General features: G+C 37.6%; 1 protein-coding gene across 4 annotated transcripts in view; it reads right to left on the reverse strand.

Annotated features, from left to right (window-relative positions):
* Positions 1-18747, reverse strand: part of SESN1 (sestrin 1) — a 94395-nt gene that overhangs the window by 2324 nt on the left and 73324 nt on the right. For 3 of the 4 annotated variants that reach the window (XM_054722631.1, XM_028139681.2, XM_054722632.1), the window contains exons 2-8: positions 12648-12713; positions 11700-11900; positions 10974-11156; positions 8593-8835; positions 5542-5689; positions 3228-3340; positions 979-1169 (exon numbers count right to left, since the gene is read on the reverse strand). In XM_054722631.1, the coding sequence (XP_054578606.1) occupies positions 979-1169; positions 3228-3340; positions 5542-5689; positions 8593-8835; positions 10974-11156; positions 11700-11900; positions 12648-12713 (1145 nt within the window). Of the gene's footprint in view, positions 1-978; positions 1170-3227; positions 3341-5541; positions 5690-8592; positions 8836-10973; positions 11157-11699; positions 11901-12647; positions 12714-16949; positions 17010-18747 lie in introns of all 4 variants that reach the window. The other variant, XM_054722633.1, reaches the window with a different exon arrangement.

Below are 18747 nucleotides of genomic sequence, written 5' to 3' on the forward strand. Positions count from 1 at the left end.
TTAGGGAGAGGAACAAAAATTTGCCAGTGCCCAAACAACAGTATGTATTTACAATCATGAATAAGCAACCATACTGAGGTACAAATTCTGGAAACAGTTTATGAATATTGCTGAAATTAATCAGACAATATTTATTATTGGTACTATTATATGATATATAAATTGTAATTCACTTGTGTAAGTAAAATAATTAGAATTCTTTTTCTCATGTTCCCAAGTTTCTGGGGTTATATGTGTAAAAAAAAAGGGGGGCGGGGGAGGAGTCCAGAGGAAAGATGGTCTATAGACAGCCTCACAGTGTCTACTACACTTAGGAGACGCTGTTCTGATTTAAGCCAAGATCGTCAAAGGCAGCAGTGTCTGCTCTACCCCACTATGTGATGATTTGTAGAACACTCAAGGACTAAAATTTCCTATTTGTTTTTCAGTGGAAAAGGGAGAAAATTATTACAAAGCTGGTCCTAACCATTTAGGAGGTTAAAGTCAATAGCTAAAACAATCAGAAAGTGCTGTGGCACAGAGTTTGTGTGCATATGTCAGAAAGCAGTATTAATAGCTGCACTCCCTATATAACATAATGTGGCTGAATACCTAAGAGTCGGAACATGAACGTTTCACACTTTGATGAAGTAGCATGGGAGTAGGGAGTAGCTTTGGAAGGAGCTTGAGAACAGCCAGAGGGGTACTAAGTTCCAAGAAGGTAGAAATGTAAGTGTGTCAGGAAATAGATACTTGCCCTCCCTCCTCTTCCCTGGACGCATCTTGTCAATGTCCCTAACTCTCCCTCTCGCCTAGCTAAGAAAGAGGAAACAAACCAAGCTGTTATAAATTGGTTCTCTGAAGTATAAGCATAAAAATAAGCTACTGGACAGGGGATTGTTTTGAGCTTGTGTGTCTGTGTGCATATGTGTTCCAAGTACCTGAATAATTTAGTCCAATGGAAAATACCTCTTTGTAAACATAAGAAAACAGACTAACCTTATTCCAAACATGCAGTGAATATAGTTCCAAATAGCTCGTCTGAGCATTGAGGTATCAACATCTTTGTGCATTGCCATTGTATTATAAGTAAGATTGTAAGCAATGTGAAATTTTTCATCAATCAACTGTCCCACATCTGGATAAAGGCGATTTACCAAAGAATAACCATGGTCTTCCCAGCAATAGTCCTAAATACAGAGAATAGAATAAGTGTGAATAATTAAAATGTGGCCAAGTATTATCCTATGTCTAGCACTCTGCAGTGTGGTGAGATTATTGTCAGTTGGAATCCACTGCCGTTCCAGTACATCCCTAGCTCTGTTTCACTTGCACTCCAGCCAGATATTTTCAATTTCTATCCTACAACCTACAGAAGGTTATGTTTATTACTCAGTGAGTTAAAAACCAATGTACTCTTCCTCTTACACACAGGCCAACGTTGTCAGCTTTCTCTCTCCCCGTCTCCTCTCTCAGCATCCAGAGGAGCCCTCTCTCTCCTTTCCCATCACCGCACCCATCCCAACGGTCCTCAAGTTTTATTGTGAAATATCCATCATTCATTCCTTTTCCCCCTGCTCCATCTTTTGACTCTCAGACCTGTTTACTGGGTCTCCTAGTTAGATTTTCCACATTAAACCTCCCTGCTTCCTACCTCAAACAAAACTTAATAAAGCCCCCACTTCTATGTTGTTCCCATATTTATTTTCCTAAAACACCTCTTTGATACCATGTAATTACTCTGGTCAAAACCTACAAACCTGATCAATTTCCCACTAGTTTGAAGTAGGAACCCTTTGTTTAAAGCTCGCAGCAGCCCAGCCAGTTTTTCTGACTTCCTCCCTCCTTAACCTAAGCTCAATTATCGCTCAATTACTGTCCTCTGCATATAATGCCCATGCTTTTGGACCATTCAATCATCTCAATTCCTAATCTCCCTCCACAAAACGCCCAGTCCTCCTGATTGCTTTAATTCTAATCTATTATATTTCATGATACAATTTCATTATCAAGTAGAAATACACTATTTAACTTCCTTGTGTCTATTTTTATTCCCTTAAATAATCTTAGTTCCTTGAGCAAAGAAATGAAATCTTATAGTTCTCAAGCATTTTCATAATCCTGGCAAAATAGTTATTACTTAACACAGGCCCCTCACAATATGGAAAAGTTTGGAATATCAACTCATCTGAATTAAATATTTACCTAAATTAAATATTTATACATTATTTTAAAATACCTTTAAAATACAGTAATTTCTACTGACGGGCTAGAAGTAGTCTTACAAAACTAAAGCACAGAATAGGTAAATACTTGCTAACTGATGACTGTCAACTTTTATTCTGGTACTAGGGGATACAGCTACTGTTGCTTCTAACATATGCTTGCAAAACACTTAGCACAGTGCCTCCTGCAAAACAAAAAAAGAGGAGGAGGCTGGTATCCTGGAGGACCACCAGTTCCTTATGTTTCCATGGACAGAAGTGCACTGGGGAAATTTACTGTGTATTTCAAAGTTAATGATTTGGGAGCTAAAGAAACTGGGACCATCAACAATAATTCTATTCCCAACATCACTAACTTTATTCACTGAGAGATAGCTGTTAAGTAATTTTGGAATTTTTATTTATGTGAATCCCCCCAAAGTTTAAATTTAAATTCCTCAAAAATTCTCATTGCCTCAAATAACATTCAGTTCATATTTTAAAGGGATTTGGGATACTGTAATTGTCATGCTTTATTTTCTTAGGTATCTGTATTTAAACATCTTTCACCTCTGACTTTCTCATCCCTTTCCCTCCACCTACACAAAATGCTTGATATGCTGAGGATGTTTCTCTTGTCATTCAGGATTGGTGCTTATCAGGCAGAAATCACCTCATTTTAAATTGGGGTTCAGTAGGAAGGGGGAGAAAAACCAATGCTAGCTACGTTCAAATACAACTGTTATTTATTGTTTAGTTATATTAGAACTTTGAGTTTTTATGCATCATCTGGGAACCTAACCATCACTGTAATTTTGTTTTATGGGTGAATGTGTTTTGAATTCTGAGCCACTGATTTATGAACTTTAAGAATACATACACCTTTAACAGTAGAATAAATATATCTACAGGAACTGCCTTAGAAAAGTTACTTCTGCAACATTTTATACTTCTCAAATCTACGTGGCTCTTTCTTATTTTAAGTCAAATTGAGTTATTTCAAACCAATTATTAGTATGTGTATACCATACGTTGCAATTTTACCTGGACTCGAAATGTTGGAACATGCATCCCATGTCTAGAGAAATCCTTATAGCCATAACTAGTATCCTCAAAGTGACGAGATATATCTCTTGCTGGTGTAACTTCATCATCATCTGAAATAATTATAAAAACTACTGAAAACTTTAAATAAACAGGATGCTAGTTAAAATTCATTTTACCATTAACAAGTAAAAATAGGATAACCTTTTCTTTGACCCTGAGTAACCAATATCAACTAAAATAGTCTTAAAACTATAAAGAGAAATAGCTCACTTACCAGTAAATGGAATATAATAAAAGCATACAGTAGGTCCTCGGGTTACGTTGGAGATCCATTCCTACGGCGCGATTTTCGCCGTAAGTTGGAACCCACCTACATAAGCACCTACGTCACTCACATGGAGCACATACACAGCAGTAATGAAGTGAAACAGAAAAATTTAAAAGAAAACAATTCCTGACCTTTACTTTTGGTAAATAATAAAAAACATAAAGCACATATGTACATACGTTGAAATGACGGAACTTTTTTTTTTATAAACAAATGGGAGATGGAGATGTAACCACGAAACGACATTATGTCGAGTCCAACATAACCCGAGGACTGTCTGTATTTATTATCCTATGTAATAAAGAGCTAATATGCTAATGGTTGTGACGCCCTCACGCTGTAATGACTGTTCAGCAGGAGGCTGCATGTGTGGTGGGGCGGAGCCGCTGCGTTGCTCTGGAGACAGGGCAGAAGCGGAGAGGTGCCTGGAGGAGGTGGGACCATCCCATGGCAGGGAGGGCGGGCGTGAGAGCCCATTAGCGGCCCCCTCACCAGTCCTTAGCCACCTACTCAGTGCGCCGGCCGCCCACCTGCCAGGGGAAGGAGTGCAGTGCATGCACTGCCAGGAAGTGGTGCTTGAAACACTGCAGCAGGTACAAGGCTTCCATGCTCTCACGCTCTCCTCCGGTGCCATGATGGGGGGGGAAAAGGGGAGGCACCCGGAGGAGGCGGGACCTGCCCAAGGCAATTCACGGGACCGAGGGCGGGGCTTGAAGCAGCCAGAGAAGGCCGGAGGGGCTGGGAGTGGGGCCAGGCGCACTGGAGCTCTGGATGGAGAGGTTAGGGTGTCAAGGTGGGGCGGCGGGGCTGCGCAAATTTGCACACCAGATCACTAGTCTGTTATTAAAAAATACTCATGGTTGAATTATTTATGCTTTTCATCCAGACTCATTCTCCCTCTGTCTCCAGTTTATAGATACCTGGTTCTACTTAAAAGTATGTATTCAAAGTATGAACACCCTTTTGGATAATCTTTATGGTAATAACAAATCAGCTTGTTCTAAACTTTGGTACCGGTACTATTTTTTTTTTTTATTAATGTCCTATAGTATATAATACTAGCAGCCCCGTGCACGGATTTGTGTACCAGTGGTGTCCCTTGGCCTGGCCTGCAAGGACCAAGCTGAAACCAGCTTTCTGACATCTCCTGAGTGGTCCTGGATTGCAAGAGGGCGCAGGCCAGGCTGATGGAACCCACTGGTGCACGACAGGGGCCGGGGAGGGACCACGGGAGGACTCCAGGGCATGTCCGGCCAGTCTCACCCAGTCCCGATCGGCCAGACCCCAGCAGTTAAGCTAACCTACTGGTCGGAGCGTCTGCCCCTTGGTGGTCAGTGCACATCATAGTGACTGGTCAAATGACTGGTCGGACACTTAGCAAATTAGGCTTTTATCATATAGGAGGATTATTTCTCTAATAGCACAAAGGTTTTAGAATGGTGAATGAAGAAAAGAAGTGTGTGTGTGTGTGATCATTTTTACAATGTTTCCTGTACTGTTCTAAACCTTTCTGAACTATCTTTAGGACTTGTTGAGATTATAGTTTCAAGTAAGTAGAAACAAAAACTTTTCCTCAAGGAAAAACAAGCTTACAGGCATACTTCATTTTTTGCACTTCACAGATGTGTTTTCTTACAAATTGAGGGCAAGACCCTTCACCAGCAAAAATACTGTGATTCACATTATTTTGATACTTTACTGTGGTGTTCTGGAACTGAACCCTCAGTATCTCTGAGGTATGCCTGTATATAAATTACATTTTTTCAAATGTCCTTCCACCTAGTCTAGTGCTCTTTTCACTATAACTTCCTTTTCTAGGTTGCCTTCTTTATTTATAAGCAGGAATACCTATGCAATAGTCTCTAAAAGAAAAGACATATTTGGATTGATGTTTAACAACTTTTAAATTTTCCTTCTCAAAAAAAATTGGGCTCTCTTTTGTAAGCTATAGAAATTTAATCAGCATGTAACAGTTGTTTTTACCTGAAGAGAAGACAAACATGCTCTCTCTTTTTTCTATTTCAAAACGTGAGGCCATCTCTTCCTGACTTGCCTCTTCTTCATCTCGACATTCCTGTAATTGCCTCATCTTTTCCATGAGGGCTTCGACCTCAAAGAAGGAATCACTTATCTGAAGAGAAAATACAATTAACGTTTCTTCCACTAGTCAGAGGATGAAATTTTTGAATTTTAACAGAATGCAGGAAAAATAAATCTTATAATTTTAGTATATGTGAGTGAATCAAAAATTGGTTTTGGTCTGTTACACACAGAGATATGCAGATTTTAAACTATAAGAGAAAAATTACTTTAAGAACACATTCTAATGTGTGTTTTTTTTTACCTTAGAAAATTATCAATGTCATCACTGTTAAGTTTTAAAAATTAAAATTTAATCTTATTTGTCAATTTAAAACAGAAATGAATATTTTAAAAGTTAAAAATTTTTATTTACTCAATCAGTTTAAACAAGTAAGATACACAAAGTATAAGTGGTTTTGCATATTGTCAACATGTTTTATCATCTCTAAATTACAGTAATCAGCCCTATCTTTCTAATTTACCAATTACTGGTAAGAATGAAACATGTCCTTTATCGGGCTGGAGTTGTCCACCTGACCTCTGCAAATGGGGCTGGCAGCTGTCACTTGCTGGGATGACTACAGCAGTGGCATGTTTGTAATGACAGGTCTGATACTAGAGGAATGGCCAAATGGTCTTAAACCAGCCCAACAATTTATACTTCTATACCCTGCTACATCCTTACTATGAAAGCTGGATCCAATCTGTGGAATTTATACCTTATAAATCATAGTAAGAAACCTTAAAATTTAAATCTCAGTGTTCAAATGTAAAATCAGTGTTTCCCCTTTATAAATTTCTTTTGCTATGAATGTTCTTCCCCCTACTCTTCTGGCTTACACTCATTGGTCCTTCAGGTGTCAGGTTACATGCTTCTCCTGAGTCCCCACCCCCAACCCAGTCACTCTCACTATTCTCAAATAGCACTCTGCTCTTTCCTTCAGAGAGTGAATCGCGGTTTGTAACGGGTATTCCATGATAACGGTTTAATGCCTGCTTCCTTAAGACCAAACCTTTATAAGGGAAGGAGGTCTGTCTGTTTAACTTATTAGTATATTTTCAGAACCTAGCATAGTGCCTGGCACATAGTATTCAAGAAATATTTGTTGCAGAATGACTGTTAGGATAAGTCTACGTTAAGAGAAAAATACTGTCTACTTTTTTGGGGGTACTTATTTCATATGATTCTAACAGTTACAACAAAGTGCCCTTCCTGCACTAAGTACTTTCTCTCATAATATCATGATGGGAAGTGTTCCTAGGATGTACTGATGATTCTTCTGGTTCATACCTCTCCATAATTATTCCTGAGACAGGATTAGTAGCCAAACAAAAATTTAAAAAACTGAAAAGGGATTGTGTTGCTTAAGAGAAAGACCCAAGGTGTTTTGCTTTTTTTTGTTTTTTTTTTTAATCAAGGTCTCTGTCAACTCACATTACCCCTTTATTATGTTAATTTGTTTATCCATTTTCCTCTAAAATAAACTGTTCAAAATTTTAAATATTCTTAGGTAAGACACTTTAGAAATAAGAGGGAAACAGTATATTTTAATGTTAAAATGCTGATATTATATGAGGAAATTATTTTTGGTTTGTTTTTCACCATTGTATCTGAAGAATAAGCTATAACAAATTACTGTAAAGTCCCATCTGTCTGGGCTATAAACCTTCTAAAAGTAGCCAACTCAACACCTGAAAATAGGAAGCTTATCTACTACAGAAAACTTTTCTATTATTTCACTAGTATTTAATAGAAGGATCACTAAAAACAATCAAGTATTTTTCTTTAGCCTTGTACTTTTGATAAAGTAGGGAAGAGTAATAATACAATTTCCAAGCATCCTAGCAACTGATATACTCTCCCTTAGACCATCTCTTCACCTCTAAGCTTTGATAAATTATCACTGGCCATATACAGACCTATAATGTGAACCCAACTAGCTCAAAAGAGGATGACAATGGTTGTCTTGGGCTTTGTCAGCAAAGCATGCTGATCAACCTTGGGAAAATGATTTTCCTTCATGTGCTGATCTCACCGTATGTAATTTAGCACCTGATAAATACCAAGTGCTATTCTAGACCTTTTACCTCTTCGGAGACATTTCATTTAAACCTCACAAAAACCTTGTGTTTGATCTTTATTTATACATGAAAGAACAGAAGCCCAGAGAGGTTAGATAACTTGCCCACAGTCAAATATATAAGTTAAAGGCAATTTAACCTGTTCAAATTTGTTTCAATGGAATAATACAACTGAAAAAATCTGTGCAAAGTATTCAGAAGGCTGTAATGCTATTTCTCTGATTTCTCTTGGAAACATAAAATAAGCCCCTTTCACTATAGCAAAAGAATGCAGAGGGAATTTTGACTCAAATTTGCTTATAGAAAATTCAACTCGTTCTCATCTGTTTCAAAGGAATAACAATTGAGAAAATATAAAAGCCAAAGTAGAGGTGAAAACATCTTAATAAAATTACATTTGTTTTAATATTTATTTGTGTGAAATTAAACATGAAAGAGAATTTTAAAATGAGAAATTTCTAGGTCAAGGATAATTAATTCTTCTAAAAGATAAACAATTAAGAAACCAGCCTGTGTCTTTTGTCCAGAAGGGAAGAAAATGATGTGATTGGCATTAGGAAGTCACTACCACTGCGTAGCACTATTCTCAACCTCCTCTCACTGCAATAGCTCTTCAGTACTAGCTGGCTCTGATGGGGCACATGCTGGTGGCTCCTAATCCTGAAATTACTCAAACATAACTTCCTAGATGGTCTTATAAATTTGTATATCCCTTAGTACTGGACTAATGCTGGGTATTTGGAGACAGTCAATAAATACTTGCTGAATGAACAGATATAGGGGCCCAATGGAAAAAACAAAAAACAAACAGCAATTATTGAGATTAGAGATTAGTCTTATGACAATCATGTAACAAAATAAGAGACTTACCGAAACATTTCCTGCTGAGTTGACCTGATTCTCTTCCATACTGTGATTGCCATTTGTAATGTCACAGATGCAGTAGTTATTAACAGAAGGAGGTCTGAATGTGTGGCCACCATCACAATGAATTTCTGGACTGATTCCACAGCCAAATGTGAACGAGGCAAGAGAATGATAGTGAGTGAGTAGAACTACTGCATGTACCAGTTCTGCAAGGGACCAGCTGTGCTCTTCAGCTTTTAAAAGTTGCTTGGGGAGAAGAGAGGGGGGGAAAAGAATATTTTAATATTGGGGTATGGTAATGAAAGTAGATAGTTCATCTTGGTATTTAATCCATTGAAAACAGAATTAGTCAGTGTACAAAATTTTGCATAAAATTACAATTTGAGACATGTAGACCCAGAATTTGCTAATTTTTATGAACTGTGTTCACCAATAGAGCTTAACATAATGCGGTAATGATACATTATCATTTTTATTTTCTGAAATCCTGATTTAAAAATATAATAGAATGTATTTTGCAATAAAAGCATATTAAAAGCAGTTGCCTTATTTCAGATACTAGGTTACAAGTGGATTAATAACTATGTTGTTCAAAGTTTCAAATCCAATATAATCTATGTTAAAAGAGGCAGCTACTGTATAAAATATGCCTTTTTTTTGGTTTTAAATTATTATCAGCCTCCTCAAGGAATTTTTAAGGTAGTGGTTTGTACAATTTGACAGAATATTCCTAAATTACATTTTAAAAATTATGATCAAAGTCTATAACTCTTCAGAGTCTTAAAATCTGTGTCCCTCCTGCTCCATAATCTTGTATAATTTTTGATTACTAAACAATATTGTATTAATCATATTCAAAGCTTGTATCTTCTTGATGTTTTAATTATGTAACAGTATCTAAAATGTTCTACAAAAATATGTAAGAATTTCTACTGCATGGTAGATACTTTTAGAGAATGCCAATCTACTTTCCTTCTATTATTGTTTTTAAATATATTTTTATTGATTTCAGAGAGGAAGGAAGAGAGAATCATTGACTGACTGTCTCCTGCATGCCTTACTCTGGGGATCGAGCCCACAACACAGGCATGTGCCCCGTTGGGGAATCAAACCATGACCTCCTGGTTTATAGGTCAACACTGAGCCACGCCGGCCAGGCTATTCTATTATCTTTATTAATAAATAGAACCAGAAGGAAATAGTTTAAGTTGGTATTTTTAAAAGATATAAAACAAGATGCCACTTCACAATTATCAGAATGGCTAAAATCCAAAACACTGATAACACCAAATGCTGGCAAGGATGAAGAGCAGTAAGAACGCTCATTAACTGCTGGTGGGAATGCAAACTGGTACAGCCACTTTGGAAGGAAGACTGTTTATCGCAAAGCTAAACATAGGCTTACTATACAATCCAGCAATCACTCAATTATTTACCCAGCTGAGTTTAAAACCTATGTCCACCAAAAACCTTTCACATGAATGTTTATAGCAGCTTTATTCACAATTACCCCAAACTGGAAGTAATCAAGATGTCCTTCAATAGGTGAATGGATAAACAAATGGTGGTACATCCATACACTGGACCATTTTTCAGCAATAAAAATGAGTGCTCTGGCCAGTATGGTTCAGTTGGTTGAGCACTGTCTGTGCACCAAGAGGTCATATGCCTGGGTTGTGGGCTTGATTCCCCAACAGGGGCTATGCAGGAGGCAGCTGATCATCAATGTTTCTCCCTTTCTCTCTAAAATCAATAAACTATTCTTTTTTTTTTTTAAGAGCTATCAAGCCATTTAAAGGCATGTAGGAACCTTAAGTACATACTGATAAATAAAAGAAGCTAGTCTAAAAAGGCTACATACAGTACTGTATGATTCCAACTACATGACATTCTGGAAAAGGCAACAGTAAAAAGATCAGTAGTTGCAGGAGTTTAGGGGCAGGAGAAATGAACAGGGGACTTTTAGAACAGTGAAATTATTCTGTATGGTGGATACATGACATTATGCATTTGTCAAAACCCATAAAATTATACAACTCAAAGAATGAACCCAAATGTAAATATAGTTAATAGTTTATATCAATACTGATTCATCAATTACATAAAATGCACCATACTAATAATGCTAGATGTTAATAATAGAAGAACTTGGGTATGTGTATTCGGGGGAGTTTGAGGGGATAAAATATGGGAAGTCTGACACTTTTCTGTAAACCTAAAACCTAAAGAGTCTATTGAGAAAAAAAAATTTTTTTGGTGGTAAACACACAATACAATATACAGATGATATATTATATACCTGAAACCTGTAAAATTAATGTCACCCCAATAAATTCAATTCAAAATTTTTAATGGCCCCCTAGATATATTACTTTACTACTTACCTCAATGTGTTCTTTAGTAATAAGCCAAGGTCTATGGGCTAACAATTTGTTAAGTTCTCCTAAATTTTGTAGTTTTTGAGGAGCATTCTCTAAGCCATTAAGCCACTTGGAGTCCCCACCAACATGAAGGAAATCATTTACATGGAGGTTCACTAAGTAGGAGCACTGATGTCTTGCTGCAGCCTTAAGAGAAAATAAAAAGATTATTCTAACTATAATAAAATCTTGAACTACAAATCCTTTTATAATATTCAAAACAGCTAATTAAATTTTTTGATTAGTGTATTTCAAATTTTCCTAAACTACAGAAATGAAGTTTCCATATAAACAGTTTTTAAAAATTCATATACCATAGAGAGCACCTCAGAAATATTCCAAGAACAAAATATCTGATAAAATTATTTGAACATTAGAAACTTCACTTACATACCAACTTTCAAAAACTCAAATTAAGAAGAAACTTTAATTAGCACCACTTATATCAGTGTGAACTATTTATAATAGTGAAACAGATATTCTAGTTTATTCTCAAAAGTATGTAATACATGTTTCTTTTTCTGTTATACTTGAGAGCATACTTATTTGGAAAGAGGAAAAACAGACACTACCTAACAGGAAGCCAATAAGAAGTCACAATATACGTATTTATCCCTATGTTTAAAGTATTAACCATTTCTTAAAAAGATTAATAAAGCAGGCAGAATTTTTCATTGAATGTTCACAAACCATTATTCCAATGTAGTGCCGGTAATGTAGGGGTAATGGCCCGTCCATTTGCAGTAGATAGTGTTGAGTTTTTAAGAAACTTTCCAAATACTGTGGGTGAAAAACCATCACTAATGTAATGTTATCCAAACGACCCAAAGCAGCAAAAGAATCTGCAAATAAAGCATGCATTTGTGCGTCTTCACTCCCCACCTGAAGAATCTGTATAAAAGAGAGAAAACCAGGATTACATAAATTGTAAATTGGTGTTAAAGAAAATATGCATGCACGGCATTCTAAGTATCATCTAGAAGCAGATTAAATTTGGCTTAAGAGAGGGGTTACAAATTTAACTCAACTGGCAGCAGACAGGAGAACAGTCACATACTATGTAGAAGGGAATGAACATTAAAGGCCATCTAGAAAGCCAGCTTGCAGACCTGTCCAGAATCCAGATACAGAAGCATATTTAGATTATCAAACTTGCAAAGCTTGCAAACAGATACTAAAGCTTTTCCTTATAACAATGCCTACTCTCACTCAATTTAAGGAGAACCAAAACTGACTAATAGCAAACATCTGTAAACAAAGCATAGGAGTAATTACATACTTAAAATTAAAGATCCAATCGAGCACTGGTACCAACCTGTGGAGATGGTCAAGACCAAGTAACTCAGCTCTGGACATGCCTAAATAATATCTAAATATAATCAGATGGATTATCATTGGTCAAAACAAGTCTTGCCTTTCCTTGATTAAATATGGGTGTTAGAAATACTAGAAATCAACATGACTACAACAGCTTTCTAATCCCACAGATTCACTGCCAAAGCATGATTAATTGTGATCAACTTTGCGTAAAACATGTTGTTGACTAATAATAACAACTGTTCAGATACCAAGATGTAGGTCATGAAAGTTTTTCCTTAAAAGCACACAGTTCACTATGTACTTTCACAAACAACATACCTCCTTTTCTGGGATAAATCTGCTTGGTCCGTGTCCCAGTGGTCGAGGAATTCTAATTCCAAGTTCCTAGAAAAGAAAATTACACCATCTCAGGCCTCCAGCAGTAAACAACATGAACTGAAGCTACAGGAAAGGGGGGGAAACAACCAGTTGAACAGAGACAGGCTTGTTTTGGTGGTTTGCTTTCATGGTCATATATACATACCAACCCCTCTGTTTGCATCACATAGCTGACAACAGCTTACAATACGACTCTGACTAAAAACAATGAAACCTGTTTCACTTAAACCAGAGTTTTGCATAAAGTACTTGGCAAAATGTCTAGAACAGAAAGTTCAGTACATAGCAGCCAACCCTGTGGGTTGTCAGTGATACAAAATAAGACCAATGTGTTTGTACATCTAAAACACAACCAACCAAAATATCAATTCCCGTGCATCTTTTCAGGAAATGAAAAAGCAGTAACCCCTACCTAGATGTCTTAAACTAAAAGAAGTATAATTATTATTACATCTATAATAATGGTTTACAATAAGGACACAAATATTGTGAAAAAGAAAAGTTATTTAAATCTACAAAAGAGAAAGTACTGCAGGACATGTTTTCTCTATGGTTGAATAAAGCAATTTTAGAGAAATTAATTTTGTTTGTGAGCCTTAAATTAAGTTTTTTATCTACAGGATGCCATCAACCTTGCTTATATTTTAGGCAAGCTCAAGTAATTGAGAAATAAATGGTTTTTTGCTTTTTGAGATAGTGAATCTAGAATCCTGTACCTAGAATCTAGAATTCTATACCTTATGTGATAATGAAGTGTGGTTAACAGAAACTAAAAATTTACTGTTAAGGCTTCCATTTCCCCCGCCCCCCAATATAGTGTGCTTATAGAAACAAAATAAAAATAATCCAACCTTATTATTTTTTTTAAGGCTCATCAATCTGGTCTCTAAACAAAAACTTCTTAGTGTTTTAACAACTAAAGATTAAAACCCTTGCTTAGGTACAAATTACATTACATACAAAATTACATACAAATAGCATTTCTATCCTCTCAATACTGCTTCAAAAAGTCCTTCATGATATAAACCAGATGCTTTCCTTTTAAAGAAAAAAGGGGCGGGAGGGTTAAAGAAGGACATGTGGCAGCAATTCAAGAAATCTGGTCCAAGTGAATGAAAACCTTTGGAGCAGAATGGAGTTTTAAAAATTAAGCAGGCAGCCCTGACCGGTTTGGCTCAGTGGATAGAGCGTCAGCCTGCAGACTGAAAGGTTCCAGGTTCGATTCCGGTCAAGGGCATGTACCTTGGTTGTGGGCACATCCCCAGTAGAGGATGTGCAGGAGGCAGCTGAAAGATGTTTCTCTCTCATTGATATTTCTAACTCTCTATCCCTCTCCCTTCCTCTCTGTAAAAAATCAATAAAGTATATATTTTTTTAAATTAAGCAGGCAGAACAAAATTGAAGATAATCTTTATTAGGAGAACTCAGGATTCAGATTCAAAGTAGGCTACATTTGCTAAATGAATGTATAGCATATATAATTCAAATAATCTTGCATTGGAGATCAGTGATTTCTTAATTAGATTATTCCACACTTATACTGAAGATAGTAATGTTCTAACCACCATACACTTCATTAGAGGAGGCACCCAATTCATTGGTCTGACTATGTATGTGTCTTGATTTTAATATCCCATAATAAATGCAAGAAAAAAACCCCACATTTCTGCTATTCAATATATCATCTTGATATAATTGCAGCCATATATATAAAACAATGACTCTATTAGCCTTTTTAACTGCTGAATCTCTAATCTAGTTACATACAGTTCAAACAAAATATATTGGGCAAAACTTTAAGGCTAATATCAATATTTATCACTTTGTATATATTTACTATCTTATTTAAGCAAAATGCATTTTAAGAAAATATCCATTTCAATGGTTTATTATTCATTTTATAACGAGACATTATTCTTGGGACTTTAGTATATAATATATAATAAAGAGGTAATATGCAAATGGTTGTTACACCATGATGGTAACGACCAATCAGCAGTAGAGCGGGGCAGCAAGCTACAAGCTACGGAGAGCTACAGGAGGGCGGGGCAGTGAGCTACGAGTGGTGGAGAGCTATGAGCGGTGGTGGGCGGGGCGGCCAGCTGAGGCAAGCGGTAGCAAGTTACTCGCGCACAGATTTGTGCGCAGGGCCACTAGTTAGTATATAAAAAGGTGACATATCAAGTGTGGGAGATTATTCAACAAATGATCTTGGGACAACTCCAAACGAAGTTGGAGCCTTAAATCATACTTTACTCCATAGTAAATGAGTTACATATAAAAAAAATAAACTAAAAACCATTGCAGTGGTATAACAAAACACATGAAATGGAGCAGGCTTAAGAATGCCACAAAATCCAAGTCATAAAACATAGGATTGATAAATGTGATGACAAGAATACTTTCACATGGGAAAAATAAGCATACAAAGTCAAAAGCCAACAGAAATATATTTACAATTCATATATCAAAAGACTAAATTTCTTTACTCTATAAAGACTCCTACAAATCATTAAGAAAACCCCAATAACCTGATAGAAAAATGAACAAAGAACACAGACAATTAAGATGAAAAGAAATATAAATGGCTAAAAAGATCCTTCACAATAAAACTGCAACTACACTAAGATACCATTTTTCACCTAAAAGATTGTTTAAAATCTAAAAGTTTGAAAGAAAATAAAAATGTTTGATAACAGGGTGTGGAGAAATATCATTCATTGCTATACATTCTGATGAGAGTGTTTTGAAGTATGAGAAAAAAAGATCAAGAAATATATAATGAGTATAAATTACTACAACTTCTGGAAGGGCAATTTGTAATAAATGATCAAAATGAAACAGTCAGATACCTTTTGAATCAATTCCATCCTGAACATCAAGGTTACATGTGAAATGTTATAGTATGTAAAAAGATAATCACTATAACATTGTTCTAAAGTATAAGATATAAAACAACCTAAGTGCTCATCAACAGAGGGCTGTTTCAATACATAGACAAGAACAGTGATTTTTAACCCTTTTCATTTCATTGAACATAAATTACTAAAATTCTGCAGCACACCAAAAAATATATATTTTGCCAATTTGACAAAAAAATAGGTATAATTTTGATTCATTTACACCAGATGGCTATTGTGTTGGCTGTTGTCATTTTTTATTTGACAATCTAAGGGAAAAAGAAGAGGTCAGTGCCTCTGACTAAATAGTCAGGTATTGCATGTTTTAAAATGATTGCGGCACACCAATTGAAAATCACTGAACTAAAATAACATGCAGTCTATAAAATGAGGCTGTTTCACATGGGTTGGTTTTAAAAGATCTCCAAGGTATAGAATGTGGGGGCAAAAAAGCAAAGTATATAATTACTAGAGGCCCGGTGCACAAATTTCATGCTCTCAGGGGGAGGGGGTCCCTCAGCCTGGCCTGCACCCTCTTGTAGCCCAGGAGCCCTCGGGGGATGTCCGACTACTGGCTTAGGCCCGCTCCCCAACTTACGCTGGCAGTTGGACATCCTTAGTGCTGCCAGTGCGCGCACCAGCCATGAGCCTGGCTTCTGGCTGAGTGGTGCTCCCCCTGTGGGAGCGCACTGACCACCAGGGGAAGCTCCCGCATTGAGCGTCTGCCCCCCTGGTGGTCAGTGCACATAATAGCGACCAGTTGTTTTGCCATTCAGTAGATTTGCATATTAGCCTTTTATTATTAGGATGTTCCTCTTTGTACAGAGAGGAGGAAAAACTTAGCAATTCCACTTCTAGGACTTTGTTCTACAAATACATTAGCAGCAAATTGTAGGTGATATATATAAAGTTTTTTAATGAGACCAGATTGATAGCACATGGGCCTCAAACAAAGAGGTTGAATATTATTTTGGTTTTATTTGTATACCAAATGTATAGTCTATATACCAAAATATTATAAATCAATAGTTTTCCAGTTCTAAGAAAGTCACTTCTGATGTTTCAGAAACAGAATATTTTTCCTATCGTTATGGCAAGGGTCTTTGCCAACAGTCCTATGTAATTTTCAAGTCTTTTTAAGTCCATCTGTACAGCTGTAGGAATTTAGAGGCCATATTGGTATCACTGTCTCCCCTCTTTCTTGCCTTCATTGGCCAAACCCTTCCTCCCCGTTCCTTAGGAAATAAATTCTTTTAAAGGAAAAAATGATGCATTTTAAAACAGGATGTTAAGAAAAGCCAACATTTTTAGGAACGGATTATAGATTCATTATGCTAATAACCTCTTAGTGTAAGATCAATTCCATTCCTTGATGAGGCACCAGTTTGACAAAAAGATGAATCTAAAAAAAGAAGAGGGGACAGAAGAACTGAAAATACTGAAAAAATAAAAATGAAAAGGAGTCTCTGACATTCAAGAATACAATTTCATTGTTTTACCTAAGGCTAGTTCTAAGTAAAACAGAATTTTACTGAGCTCACCCTTGGGCTATGAGGGTCAATTTCCTACTAAGCTGAAGAAATTGTGAGATGTTTGTGACATTCTGTAAAAGCAGAAAGGGAAATGGTAGGGGGAAAGAGAGGAAGTGAAAAAAAAAGATAAGGGGAAGGAGAAGAGATGGACAGATGTTAAAAAATTAAGTCTTTCCCCAACAGAAAGGATCAATATCAAGATTGAGAAATATAATTACTACTATTCTAGACCTCACATCAATTATTTTCCTAATATTTAGAGGCAGGACTCAAAAGATGTCCTTTGTTTTCTCTCTTAGTTAATTGATTAGGTACCTGAGAAGGATACAAGAACATGATATGACCCTTTCTACAAAAAGAGTTGACCTGGGGTACTCCTGATAAGCCATGAGATTGCATCCCAATTTATCCTAGTCCAGATACTGGTGGGAAGCAGATCACTGATTCTATCTAGCCTTCCATTGCAAACAAATTGAGTTCTAACTTCTGGGAAAAGTAAACAGATGATAATTATCCTGAGGTAGTGTTTATTGAGCCTCATTATGAGTTTTTGATAACTTAAAGGTTCTTTTAGATATCACTATCCTATCTAATAGAGAGAGAATATGCTAATTGATCCTCACGCTGTTGCAAAGATGGCGGCACCCACAACCAATAAGGAGGAAATATGCTAATTGACTGCCATACCCTCAAAGATGGCGGCGCCCACAGCCACAAGATGGCAGTGCCCAGTCCCCTCAGCCCCGCCAGGGCGGCAGGCGCGCGGGATGGCCGGGTCTGCCCCCAGGCGGGTCCGGCAGCTCCATGCGCCTGCCTCTGGAATCCCCCAGCCCCCTCAGCCCCCCAACACCCCAGGGCCAGCCAAAGGCACAGTCAAGCCTCAGATGGCAGCTGCCCGAGGCTCAAGTAGCCAAGGCCGGCCGAGGCTTGCGCTGCTGGCAGTGGCAGCAGCAGAGGTGTGATGGGGGCATCGCCTTCGCCTGATCGCCGGGTCCGCCTCCCACCCCTGAGGGCTCCCTACTATGAGAGGGGGCATGCCAGGCTGAGGGACCCCCCCCTCCAGTGCATGAATTTTCATGCACCAGGCCTCTAGTCCTATCTAATAAAGAGGGAATATGCTAATTGATCCTAACATCGTCGCAAAGATAGCGGCGCCCACAGCCAATAAGGACGGAATATGCTAATTGACTGCCCCACCCTCAAAGATGGCGGTGCCCACAGCCACAAGATGGCAGCGCCCAGTCCCCTCAGCATCCCAGGGCCAGCCCAAGGCGCAGGCAAGCCTCGGATGGCAGCTGCCCAGCCGCCCAGGGCAGCCTGAGGCACAGGTAACCAGGGCTGGCTGAGGCTTGCACTGCCGATAGTGGCACAGCAGAGGTGTGATGGGGCGTTGCCTTCCCCTGATCACTGGGTCGCCTCCCGTCCCTGAGGGCTCCCTACTGTGAGAGGGGGCAGAATGGGCTGAGAGACACCCCCTCCAGTGCATGAATTTTCATGCACCAGGCCTCTAGTTATTATATAACAGTATTCTTGGTCTCTAAAAGGTTGAAAGTTTCAATTTTTTGGAAAACTTACTTTTGAAACACTGATTTTTCTTAAGTTACATGA

This window comes from Eptesicus fuscus, chromosome 10, assembly GCF_027574615.1.
Source record: "Eptesicus fuscus isolate TK198812 chromosome 10, DD_ASM_mEF_20220401, whole genome shotgun sequence".
In the NCBI taxonomy this organism is placed as follows: Eukaryota; Metazoa; Chordata; class Mammalia; order Chiroptera; family Vespertilionidae; genus Eptesicus; species Eptesicus fuscus.